This window comes from Squalius cephalus, assembly GCF_949319135.1.
Source record: "Squalius cephalus genome assembly, chromosome: 7".
NCBI lineage: Eukaryota > Metazoa > Chordata > Actinopteri > Cypriniformes > Leuciscidae > Squalius > Squalius cephalus.
The window spans coordinates 21559897-21573614 of NC_137128.1; the positions used below are offsets into that span (position 1 = coordinate 21559897).

The 13718-nt window shown below is 33.7% G+C and overlaps 1 protein-coding gene across 1 annotated transcript; it reads right to left on the reverse strand.

Moving 5' to 3' along the window:
• Positions 1-134: 134 nt before the first annotated feature.
• On the reverse strand, positions 135-10748 carry ro60 (Ro60, Y RNA binding protein). Its single transcript, XM_079877116.1, has 9 exons — positions 10575-10748; positions 8572-9158; positions 8166-8386; positions 7254-7400; positions 5574-5711; positions 5045-5161; positions 3177-3293; positions 2935-3078; positions 135-2262 (listed from the first exon to the last, which is right to left on the reverse strand). The coding sequence occupies exons 2-9, from the start codon at positions 9137-9139 to the stop codon at positions 2110-2112; spliced, it is 1605 nt and encodes a 534-aa protein (XP_079733242.1). The 5' UTR covers positions 9140-9158; positions 10575-10748; the 3' UTR covers positions 135-2109.
• Positions 10749-13718: the final 2970 nt, after the last annotated feature.

Sequence of the window (13718 nt, forward strand, 5' to 3'; positions counted from 1 at the left end):
AAACTAACACAGTATCTGCTATTAATATTTAGTTTGCTAGACTCGATTACAATAACATGAGTGATTAATGTTATATTATAGATATTGTCTGAATAGTAACATTACAGATAGAATTAAGGAGCAACACAAACAAATTACTCTCAAAAGGATCTTTATTAATTTATAATTAATGCTGTTAATAAAAGAAAAAATCTCCTTTTTAGATATGCTCTAATTGGCAACAGGAAACGTGTAATATCAACTTAAACAGCAATTTTGGCTTTAAAGACTAAAATACTTTCAGTTTTCTATTATTGTATAGTGTAAACACTATAAGGTCACCTTATGAAATATATCTATTGAACAATACAAAAAAAACCCATATATAAATAAACTTTGGTAACTTGCTATCATGTTACTACATCAACAAATTCAATACAACAATAGCAAATTAATTTCAGTTTGTATCCTCAATTTTTAACATCCAAAGTCTTTCATTATTTGTCATACTTATTTATCCCATACTACAAGAGGTTTACATCTAAATTAACTCTAGTGTTACACAAATAGAACAAAAGGTACATTCAGTTTTGGATCTCAAAAGTAAAAGGTAGTAATTGTCTACAGACATTTTAGTGTTTGTTAGTTTGTGCCTACATTTCCTTTACATAATTATTATGCTAGCAGCGTTAGAAAACTTAAAACCTTGATTTGACCTTAAGAGTTACAAAGAGCAACAGAAAATGCAAAAAGGCAACTTTCTACACATAAATGAATCTAGAAGCAAGATCCATTTACAAGCTCTACCATTCAATGCATATACCTCTTTTCTCTCAAATTTTGTGTGTGTGTGTGTGTGTGTGTGTGTGTGTGTGTGTGTGTGTGTGTGTGTGTGTGTGTGTACTTGTTTTCATGACAACTGAGGACATTTTTATGATAACACACCTGCAAATGAGGACACTCGGGAAAATAGGTGATTTATGAGGACATTTTGGGTGTCCTCATTTTGTGTTTGTGTGTGTGTGTGTGTGTTAAAAAGTGCACCACAGAGTAAACTGTAAAATATTAAGATCAGTCTTAAATAGACTGAAGTGTCAAGCCTCTCTTCAATCATAATAAGAAGTAGTTATTTGTATTCATATATCAAATATCAGGTTACTGGACCACAAAACAAGAGGTATTTTAACATTAAACATTACCAACAAGTCTAGTAATTAAGAGGCGTTTACACGACACTGTTTTCAATAAAAAAAAGGAAACTTTTTATGCATTTTGGTCGTTCATTTACTTGATAACAGCGGCCTGAAAACGGAAACTTTCTGAAAAACGGTTTCAAAGTGCAAGTTTTTGAAAACTATACCATTATCGTCTCTGCATAAAAAAACAAAAACGTGAATTTGTGAAAACAGTGATGTCATGCACATGCGTATTATGTGTTTATAGGCGCGTAGTGTTTCTTTACAAAGTGACATCGCCAAATACTGGCCTGGCCACAATAAAACGTTTTTAATCTTTTGAGGATCCGTATGAACGGGGACCATTTTGACAATGTTGTCATCTGTGCACGAAAAACGCATCGGAAAAACGTTCCTATTTTCAGTACATCGTTGTCGTGTAAACATAGCTCGATTTCCAATTCAATGAACTTGCAAATGTATTTTGCTTCATATTTCTCTCAGATTTTAGTGGAAGAGCTATCTGTGCACTTTCAGCTCAAAGTGTAATATTATATTACATATAATATTATTATTATAATAATATTATAACAACTCATTACACAGAACAAAACATGAATGAAGACCATGAAATAGAACATTACTTCCAATGAAGGTCAGTGACATACATGAACTTATAACTTGTAAAAGACACATTATGCTCTTCTTGGGAAGAAGCAAACATTACATTAGACCAGGTTTAAAAAACAGTTATACTGAATGAAGATCATTACTTCATTAATTTGCTTCTGATTTTCCCTTCAACTAATCCAGCCTGCTGGATATTGAATTACACTTGGACTTGATTCCAGACTTTGATTCCAAAAATTGTCTTTTTTTTGCATGTTGACGTGGGGTGCATCAATGTCTTGTTGTCGCTCAGAAAACTGTCTGCATGCTACAAAACCAAAAGATTTTAAATGACATCAAGTGCAAAGTTACGGATGACATCGACCGCTTGCGAGTCAAAGCCGCAGATGTCCAGCATGCCACGGTCTTCAGGGTCAGCGATGGACAGCGAGTTGGCAATCATTCCGCACACAATCAGTTTGGAAAATAAACCACTTTTCTAAAGAAAAAATAATAATAATTAAAAAAAAAAAAAAAAACACAAACATGACATTTTCTCTTTAAAATGAAGAACATCCTATCACTAAGAAAACCATACTAGAAGGACTGTCAATTGACTTAAAAATGTAATTATCACATGATCAGCCAATTAATTTATTTGTAGATTAATTGTATACAGTTTGGGGGTCAGAAATAGTTTTCATTATTTAAAAGAAATTAACACTTATTTAGCAAGGATGCACTGAATTTATCAAAAGTGACAGTAAAGACATTTATAATGTTACAAAAGATTTCTATTTCAGATAAATGCGATTCTTTGTAAAAAATGTATCATGGTTTCCACAAAAATATTAAGCAGCACAACTGTTTCCGACACTGATTATAGTCAGAAATGTTTCTTGAGCAGCAAATCATCATATTAGAATGATTTCTGAAGGATCATGTGACACTGAAGACTGGAGTAATGATGCTGGAAATTCAGCTTTGATCACATGAATAAATTACATTTTAAATGATATTAAAATACAAAAACATACTTTTTTTTAATTAATTGCACTAAATTTGTGTTAAATCAACAGCCTTATTAAAACATATTACAGACAGCAAAGAATATAACAGTGTAATAAGTTAAAACAAATTGCTTCTACATTCCCTTTCAAGTTACACTCACTTGTCTATACGTCTTCAGTGTGTCTGCTGGATTTTCCCTCCCAAGGGTTTGATTATTGGTGAAAATGATGAAGACATCCACAGTTTTCTCATTCTCCGAGGCCCAAGTGATGGGTAAGGCACAGTCTGTACTGCCACCAGGAGTCTAGAGGGAAGTCACATGTAGATTATTATTACAGATGTAGTACAGTAGATGTAATAATTCATTATATAGCATGAAATGTTTTCTCAAGATCTTCTTGCCTGGATGAGCTGCGCTGCTACTTGCATAAGCGTCATATCAGAAGAGACAGAACAGGGAAGAACACTTCCTTCAGAGAAAACCACAATCTGTGTGTTTAGCTCCGTTTGTGCAATTACCTGAAAATACAAAGGGAACCATTAAATGTATTCGTACACTGTAAAAAAAAATATTTTCATGATACAGTATGTTATCACAACATTTTATCTTTAGTCAAATCAATGTAGATAATATAGTTCAGATAACATAATATTTTGAGTTTGTATTTAATAAAACAATCTCCTTCATTGTATTAACTAACATTTTTAATTTCAATGAACTCAAAATTAAGACAACCAGGTTCAAATTTTGATATTTTTATTTTAAGCTCATATTTTATACTTTTTTATTATTAAGTAAAAATCCTTTTATCGACCACCGTCAGGTAGTGCTTCACGTTTCTCTTTGCTGTGAAATCTTTACTGATTTTTATAAAGTAAACATAAGAATAACTTTTATAATGTTAGCAATATTTCAAGATGAACATATGGACTGAAGCAAATATCCATACACCATTTAAAGAAAAATAACTCATGTTAAAATATGAGTATTAAATATGATACGTCAGAAACGTTTATCTGTCAATAATGTATTACAATATATGTTTCACCCCACACAAATAAAACTACAGAGCTTTGATCACAAAACTAAACATTTGAATATCGTCTTACTAAGACATATGTGACACTGGATCACAAAACCAGTCACAAGTCGCACGGGTATATTTGTGGCAATAGCCAACAATACATTGTATGGGTCAAAATAATAGATTTTTCTTTTATGCCAAAAATCATTAGGATATTAAGTAAAGATCAAGTTCCATGAAGATATTTTGGTAATTTCCTACCATAAATATATAAAAAATATATATTTTTGTGAGTGAATGCAGATTCCAGATTTTCAAATAATTGTATCTTGGACAAATATTGTCCTATCCAAACCGATCCATCTTATTTATTCAGTTTTCAGATGATGTATAAATCTCAGTTTTAGAAAATTGACCCATGTGACTGGTTTTGTGGTCCAGGGTCACATATTATAGACAAATATCGAGTCACAACTGATATCTATATGCATTTTATACAAGTAGTCAGCTATACGGTTATAAAGATCTCATTGATTTACAAGCTTTCAGAATTTCATCTTACTTTTTGGCCATTCAAAACTAGAACATTTTTTACGATTTGAATAAAAGGTGTTTTTTTCCTCTTCCAGTATGAGCTCCATATTCTCCTATATCATACAATATGATGAGCCATTAAAGCCTGATGTATCAATTTTCATCACGTGGAACATTTATTTTTAGAATTCTTTTTATATTTGGTCTTAAACGTTCAATAAATAGTTACATTTAAAAAAAAGAGAAAAAAAAAATAATAATTCTGATTATTATTTTATATGTCATCCTTCTTTACAGGGTTAAATGTGCAAATAGTAAATGTTCATTTTGTCCACTTTTAGAAGCGAACTAGCATACAGCCTCAAAGCGATCACGAATCAACTAAAGGTCATAAAAGTCTTGATTTAATTGGGTTTGTAAGTTCTTTGTTGGATATAATCAACATTTCGCTCTTCTAAAAGTGTCTAAAATTTCTTTACATGATTCGCATATGAGAGCAGTGCACTGGAGAGGCAATTCATTGATGTTTACAAGACTAGAGTGTCCCGTCAGAAAAGGAATATGCAAGGAATGTGAAATATGTGCGGGGCGGATACTCAGCAGCAACACACACTTTCTCCAAGGACAAAATATTAGCTTAAAATATGACTTAAGGCTCTTGATAGACGTCACTTGTATTCTAGAACACAGTTTGCAGTGGTGTAGTCTTACCATGCACATTGCTGCTGCCACTGCCACAGTGCTGATGGAGCTGCCGTGAGTCACGCTGCTCAGAGAAGAACTTACATCAACTGCCACCAAATAACGCTTGCCTGTGGGCTCCACGGCCTGGAGACATAAAGAGTCACAGGTTAAAGGCATAGTTCACACAAAAATGAAAATTCTGTCATCATTTACTCACCCTCAAGTTGTTCCAAACCTGTATGAGTTTCTTTCTTCTGCTGAACACAAAAGAAGATATTTTGAAGAATATGGGTAACCAACTTCCATAGTATTTTATTCCCATACTATGGAAGTCAATGGGGTTCATCAACTGTTTGGTTACCAACATTCTTCAAAATATCTTCTTTTGTGTTCAGCAGAAGAAAGAAACTCATACAGGTTTGGAACAAATTGAGGGTGAGTAAATGATGGCAGAATTTTCATTTTTGCGTGAACTATCCCTTTAACATCACAGTTTGATTTCTACAGTATCTCGAAAACAAATGCGTTACACAGCTTACGTCAAGGCGTCACTCACTGAAATAGTTTTGCAGAAGGCGCAGTCCAGGGCTTGAACAATGTCTCTGTCCGGCTCCCATTTCAGTTTGCTACGCTTCCCATGACCTCTCTTATAGTTTTCAGATGCCACGAGAATGTTGAACGGCTGTGTTTTTGCCTGAAATAGCACACACGTTGAAAATTAACATGTAAAAATGTATATTTTACTCTATTCAAGTATTTGGAATTTTTATATTTAATTTCAAATGTATGAATTAGAGCTGCACGATTAATCGTTTAAAATATCTCGATCTTGATTCAAACACCCACGTGATCTCATTCCTAAATGACAATGATTCTGCTGTGTCTATGAAACCTTTGATAAGATCACACCTGAACATTCAAATCTGCGTTCGAGATGCAGCTTATCCAGAGAGAAGTTATCACGATTAGGTATGAAACAGCTTCACAAGCAGTCTTTTCAACCACACATTATGTTTATTTCTATCTTACAATAATTTAGATTATCACATAAGTACTGCGATAAAATGGAGTGTTAAGCGGAGTTAAACGCAGCCTAAGTCATTGAAAAAACGCTGATTCATCCAGTAATGAAACAAATTAAGTATTTATGAGTGAGTCACTGAATCATTTATTTATATCAAATGTATATATAGGGCTGTCAAACGATTAATCGCGATTAATCGCATCCAAAATAAAAGTTTGTTTTTACATAATATATGTGTGTACAGTGTATAATTATTTTCTATATATAAATACACACACATGCATGTATATATTTAAGAAATATTTGCATGTATATACTGTGTATATATATTTATATTATATATAATTTATATTATATATAAATATTTTATATATAAATAACAAATTTTTCTTAAATATATATGCATGTGTGTGTATTTATATATAGAAAATAATTATACTCCATACACACACATATATTATGTAAACACAAATTTTTATTTTGGATGCGATTAATCGCGATTAATCGTTTGACAGCCCTAATATATATATTTAAGTTTTAAATTAAAATTAAAGCAACTAACATTTTGTCAGAACCTCTAGTAAATGTACATGTTATAATATTTTATTTAGTTTAATCCATTCAGAGTCATGGAATAATCGTGATCTTGTTTAACACAAAAAACGTGATCCTCAATTAATCCAGAATCGTGCAGCTCTAGTATGAATGTCACTAAATTAGACGTTAAACATATTATTTAATATTATTATTTTTATTACAACAAAATAACAAAGAAAAGCATAATTTATTTTAAGGAAAGATAACACTTTCCCAGCAAACCATTTCACAAATATAAGTTTGTTGAGTTTATGATTATAAAACATTAAATATATTATTACTATAATGTTCATAGTTAATGTGATGAACTACACCTGTGGTTACTCTGTTAGGACACCTGTGAGAACTTGCTGACTTCATACATCCACTAAAAATCACCAAAACACCAGTTAATTCAAAGTCATTGGAAAATGGCTCCGGAAACTTAGTTCTGATTTGTTTGCAGGTGCCACATAGTTTGATATTTTTGCTATATAATGCAAAAACATTCATGATTTTTAAGGGTCCCAAATTTGCTACACATAGAATAAATGATAAGATTTCAAAATAACTGAACTAAGGAGCATTACTGGATGCTGCTATTGTCTTAAAATGATGTTGTTGTTGTAACCTGACCTTTTTCAGTGCAGTCTCATCCTGAATCCTTTCACAAACAGCGGCAACATCCGGACTTCCAGGTGCCAGAACCTTGTCTGCTGTCAACTTACCCAAATGTTTCAATAAAACAACCACTGGCATCTCTTTTAGCAATGCTTTCCATACCTGAAAGGGACCAATAACAACATTGTCATCAAAAACGAAGAAGACCTTTCAGCCTCTTGAGTGCTCATTTATAGAAAAATCCAAAAAGTTTCTGTAGTTTATCTTTATTATTACTTTATACTTTGAATTTCTATGCTCAAACTATTACTGTCACAACCATTGCTGGGGATAACTTAATCAGATCTTTTTTCAAGTAACTAGTAAAGTAATGCATTACTTTTAAATGTATAACAAAATAATTGAGTTACTTTTCAAGTAAGTAACGCAAGTTACTTTGCTTTCCCATTTATTGACTGACAGATCTCCTGTCTCCATGTCGAGAGAAATCAGGTGCACTGCGAACACATGTAGTTCTAGACTAAATGTGAGCATTTACTCCTCACTTGCACAAAAACACATTCAGTATTGCTCAAAATGAATAAAAACAGTGAAACAAACTCAGAATATTACGCAAACCTGCAATAACTAAATATGTTAAATAAGACTGATATACTTTATGCATTTAATCTCACTTTATTAACCAATGTCTTTTCTGCTGACCTTATATTATCCAATTCAACCATACTAATAAGATAAAATGACTTTAGTTAAAGATAACATTTGTGTTTTATTTGATTGTTTTATTACTGTAAGTAACTTTCCCCAACACCAAAATTTCAGTAGTTGATACCAATAAAATGTCACAATGCTTGATACCCATTTCAATACCACTGCAATATTTATTAGCAACTAACATATTTATTAAAATATATATGTGGTTCAGACCTCTTTGGACTTCAGGTGGTTGGTCAGAACCTGCTCTTTTTCCAGCCTTTGCTCCTCAATAAAATGAATGAGCTCCTGTTCATCAGTCGAGTGTTTGGCTTTCTCCACAGCTTCCAGATATGCAAAAACCTTTTGCAGATCATCAGAGATCTCTTTATCGCCATACGCTTCCTGAACCCCTTTCCATCCTTTTGTGATGTATTTGCAAACAAGAGCAACAGCTGTAGAGAACAAGAACACATACTTATCTTTCCTCATGTGACTTTTGACACAAGAAGCATTTTTACAAGAAATCATTGAACAGACATTACAAAAAGTGCCTTTAGACGTCAATATATGGTTTATTTCCATAGGATTAAACATAAACCCATCGCTGTCCACAGCAAACCATTTTGCAAGCACTCACTGTCATTGGTTGGCTTCATGTGGGACAGCCTGAGGAGGTCCTGGTGGGACCAGCCTGCCCTGTGCTTGCACTTAGTCACGGCCCGCGCCAGGCTCATACCGTCCTGGCTGTTGTACCAATCAGTCACGGCCCTCCGCAGAGCCCGTCCCCACATCCCAGAGCCCTCTTTCAGCTCCTTCTTATACTGCACAAATGTGAAGAGCTGCACGGGCGCGCGACACAGTTCCTTCAGCGCCCGTAAGGCGGCCTGCCTGGTCTTGCAGTCTGCATGCTGTGAGCAGACGGCCAGGGCGAAGAGGCTGGGGTTGGGACGGACAGCGCGGCCCTCCAGATTCAGGCGTCTGATCTCCTCCACCACCTCACAGCCTCGTCCGCCCTCGATGAACTGCATCAGGGACAGGGCGTTCTCCATACCCAGAGGACACTCTTTAGTGCTGTATGTGGCGCTCTCAGAGCCGTAACAGAGGAAGCGGCGCAGACACACTTCTGTGGTCACTGCTCTGCCCGATGAGTTCAGCACCTGTTCATTAACAACGGACAGTTGTTCTGGAAGAGATGCTGGATCCATAATTAACCGCCCTTCAGTCCTAAAAACAGATCACAGAGGTTAACATTACACTATGAGCACAGAACATCAACACTCAGTCTGTTAGTAGATGCATGGTTTGCTTTGCGCAAACATAATACCAAGGTTATTTTTTTAAAGGACCATGTAAATACCACGGCACATGAATATGGTGTGTGTGTTCTGATAAACCCTACATTATGGGGACAACATGACCAAATGTCCCCACAAAGATGGCAATATCCTAAATCCTTGTGAGGACATTTTTGGTCCCCAATAGGAAAATGTAAAATGCAGAAAGTTTTCTGTGATGGGTAGTTTTTGGGGTAGGGTTAGTGTAAGGGGACAGAATATACAGTTTGTACAGTATAAATGTCCCCATACAACATGAAAACACAATGTGTGTGTGTGTGTGTGTGTACGCTACACACAGTCAAACTCAAATTTGCAGACAACTTCAACATTTCTCACATTATCAGTTTATTCGCTATAGTTTAGAAAATGGTAATAAAATATGACAATAACTCAGAGTTACCAAATCAGGTGATATTTCACTGGTTTTGGCCATCCTTCTGTTGGACTGTCTCACAAATGAATTATGTTGAATAACTGTCAGCTGTTAAATTTAAGTACACAATTAGATAATACCAATTTAGGACAACAAATTACCAAGCAATGCTTAATTTTGTTCAGTCTGTGGTGTAAAAAGGTCGCATTACCAATTAAAGAAAAGCAAAACCATGGTCAGGTCAAAGTGTCTGAATAATGTTTGGTCCCAAATGTTCATACATTTTACTGGTGGTCCACTGTATGAAGCATTTTTGGGTATAATATTTCACAGTTTACTTTATTTTTCTATCCACTTTACATAAATTAACTTTATTGCCTTGCACCCACTAGTAAAAAAAATCTAAAATATCTCTGGTGTCTGAATAATTTTTGGTTTGACTGTAACGTTATTCAAACGTTTATACTTGTTTTGTACCAAGTGCAAAGTAAAAATAAAGAGTAACGTTAGTGATGAAATGACTTTTGAAGTCCAACTTGAGGTAATGTACATCTAAGTACACTTCACTGTAGCTTTTAACATTTGAATTAACCACTGTATATTTCAAAGGCTCGGTTCTTCAAACCGTTGAGATTGTGCGCGTTATTTTGTTTTGTCAGCTTTATGAGGATCAGTTCACTAGCGGCTTTAATCCTGTTAGCCAGTTAGCCAGGGCGAGGAAAACCTCCTCAAAATACACTCATCCAGCCAATAAAGTTCAGATACAACAGCTCCATCACACCCATGCTACATCACTGACAATCAACATGACGACCGCAACCTTTAAATCACACACACATGATGAAGAAGGGAGGGGTAGACGAAGATCAGTTAGCCCGATGCTACATACATCACTCTACACACAAACTCTTTCTCTGCATAAACAAATACCTCAAAATCCTGCTGGAAAACTTTTTAATAAGTCCAAAAGCTGCTGTTATCCTCAGCCAAAGTCTCTAACGTTAGATCTCCCCGAGAGTTACAGCTCCTCCCTTTAAAACCAGACTCAAGGAAGAAGTGAAGAGCGAAGATTCCTGACTGAGCGCAACACAATGGCCGTGTCTCAAAACCTAGTGACCTCCTAGCTAGACATCATTGGCGGAACGCTGAACGCTGAAGCCTTAAAACGCTGTCTATGTAGGCAGTTAACTAGGTTTTAACTGTTAAAAAATAGAGTTTTGTGTGAGATTTGCTTGAAATAAAAACGTTAAAAAAATAAATAAATAAAAAACTTAAAATATTGAATCTCATTGAATCCGATCATTTTTAGACTTTGTAGGCCTAATACTTGTAAAAAGATTCACAATACTTATAATAGACTTGTAATAATAATATTGTATCTTTGTATTTTATTTATTTATTTTAAAAAAGTGTAACTTTTGTCATTTCTTTTTTTTTTATTTACTACACAAATTTGATAAATGTATACTTTTTAATTTAAATAAATGTATTAAAAAAAGCAACATTAATGCACTATTAAGATTTTTTTTTTAATGCAACAAAAAATATACAAAGATTTGTCCATAATACACCTCACAACAAGTAGAAAATAACTATGTGTAAATATGTAAAATAAAGTAGGTCATGCCAGGGGTAAAATTACATCAATTTTAAGTAACAAAAAGCTATAGGTCTTTCTTGCTTTTTTGTTCTTAATCTTATCTAATGTAGTACCATATTGTTTAATCTCTTCAATAAAATGTTCAAAGCTTGGCTTAGCTTTAGTCCATTTTTTTCACATGAATGTGATATTTTCCAAGTAAAATAAAAAGTTGTATAAGGAAGCACATCATACTTTTGGAATCAAAATTGTCCTGTACAAAACAGATCAATTTGTAAACATGTTCCAAACAACCAGAAATGAGATTTGAAACATCCAACCAAATCATTTTTGAATATGTTCAATGCACATATGTTCATTATGTTTATGTACACTAAAAAAAATAAACAAAAAAATCATCTCATCTTTTGGACATATTGCATTGGTTTTCATTTCTTGTCCTAAAACAGAGCACTAATCTGTTTATTTTTAAGTCACACATTCTACATTGATTAAATAAAAAATCAAATGTGTTTTTAATGGTACGTATTATTTAATACAGAAATAAATTATTTATTTTTCAGATGAGAATAAAGTTAAAGTTAATTCAAATTTTAAGGAAACAAATATATTGATCTGAAATATAGCAAATTAATTTTAAATTCATTCAGGTACAATTACCAAACATATCTCAAGGTCTTTTGAATAAAGGGTGGCAGTCTTTCATTATCAACTGTTGTTGTGGACTAGTAGACTGGAGAAGTATTTGTTCTCCATTTGAGTGAGATGTTTTTATGTGGCTAATTGAGCAAAAGTGCTTCCATATATTTTATTATTAGTAGTATTAGTTCAAGGATAAAACAAAAATATCGGATTGATATCGATATCGGCAAATAGCCAAAGCTGCGGCATCAGTATCGGAAGTGAAAAAGTGGTATCGGGACATCCCTAATCAAATCCATCAATTCTAATAATTCTCTATTAAGATAATTGTGTATTGGTGCATCATGTAGGCTATGTATGTGTGTATTGTAGTTAGTTTAAAAATGTATGTTGAATAAACCTCACAATACCAGTGAATCTTAATTACACAATGTGATTTTTAATTAATGTATATTTTTGAACACTTTGTATCTTTGTATAAGATTACAGTGAATAGTGTAAGGTTGACAATGAATTGAACACAAAAGTCATTGTTTTTTTTTAGGAATGTTTTATTTGAAACAAAGACATTACATGGTATTCTTCCATTTCTAAACAGTGAGATTACTAGATTAAAAGTAACAAACTTTGATAAACACATTCTTTATTTTAATTAAATAATACAGACAAGAAAGACAACACAGATTGCGTTGACTGAACTCTGCCGTCACTAGAGGGCGCGATTTTGCAGCTTTTCTGTCGATTTCAAGCGGGGTTTCACAAGGTCATCGTTTCCGAGCACACTAACTCTTTGAGATCTGCCTTATTTATTTTTCACTATAATTAATAAAGTAACAAACAATCACATTTTATATTACTGCTTTCCAATGCTCTAATTAAACCAGATGTGAAGTCTTCTTATATAGATAGCAGAAACTTAAAAGTCTTAATAGTCCTGTATTGGTTTAAGGTCAACAACTAGAAGACACACAAGGGACGACACTTGTGAATATTAATTAGGTTAGACCATAGAGTATAAACGTTGCTTAGAAACCTTCCTTAAGCGTCCACTCACAACCCTAATTAATATTCATGAGCAAGACCGCAGCATAGTAGGATTCGTACATTCACCCCTGAGCCGCATTCAAAAGGCGGGGCATTTTAGCTTTTTTTGATTGAAATGTATTGTGTACATTTCATAACTTCACGGTTCAAATCCTCGTGCATCAGAGCCTGCTCCAGACACGCAAATAGAAATTCGCTCAAGCAAGCAGTGCCAGCAAAATGAGCATAGAAAATGTCCAATCACGCAACCCCAAACAATTCTGATTGGTTAGTTTTCTTCTACGTTGCGTAAAGTAACATGTATCATGTTACACTGCAGCATAGTCCAGACTCCAGACATTAAATATTGGATAACTTACATGCATTGGAATCATTTAGAACATTGTATGTGAAACATTTGTATCTATTGTATTATTACATGCATAATTCTGGGGGGAAAAATAATAATAATATTGGATACATTACATACACATGAGTTTATGTACTTTATTCTGAACTTTGTTTTCACCCCTGCCGTTCTGTATTTTTATTCTCCATCTTTTTTGTTTGTTTTTTATAATGTTATATGATAATTTGCACAAGAAAAACAGTGTTATATAGAGGCATGTCGTTTTCGAGCCAAAATGTACATCTCAAAAATACAAAATGTATTTTTTACAGTCTATGGTACATCTACTGTGTGACTTTAAATGGACATTGACGCAGTCCAATCATAACAAGAGCAAGAAATGGCGAGTCATAAGCTCCGCCCCCTTGGACTTCCTTCTGTTTCCCATCATGTACCGGCT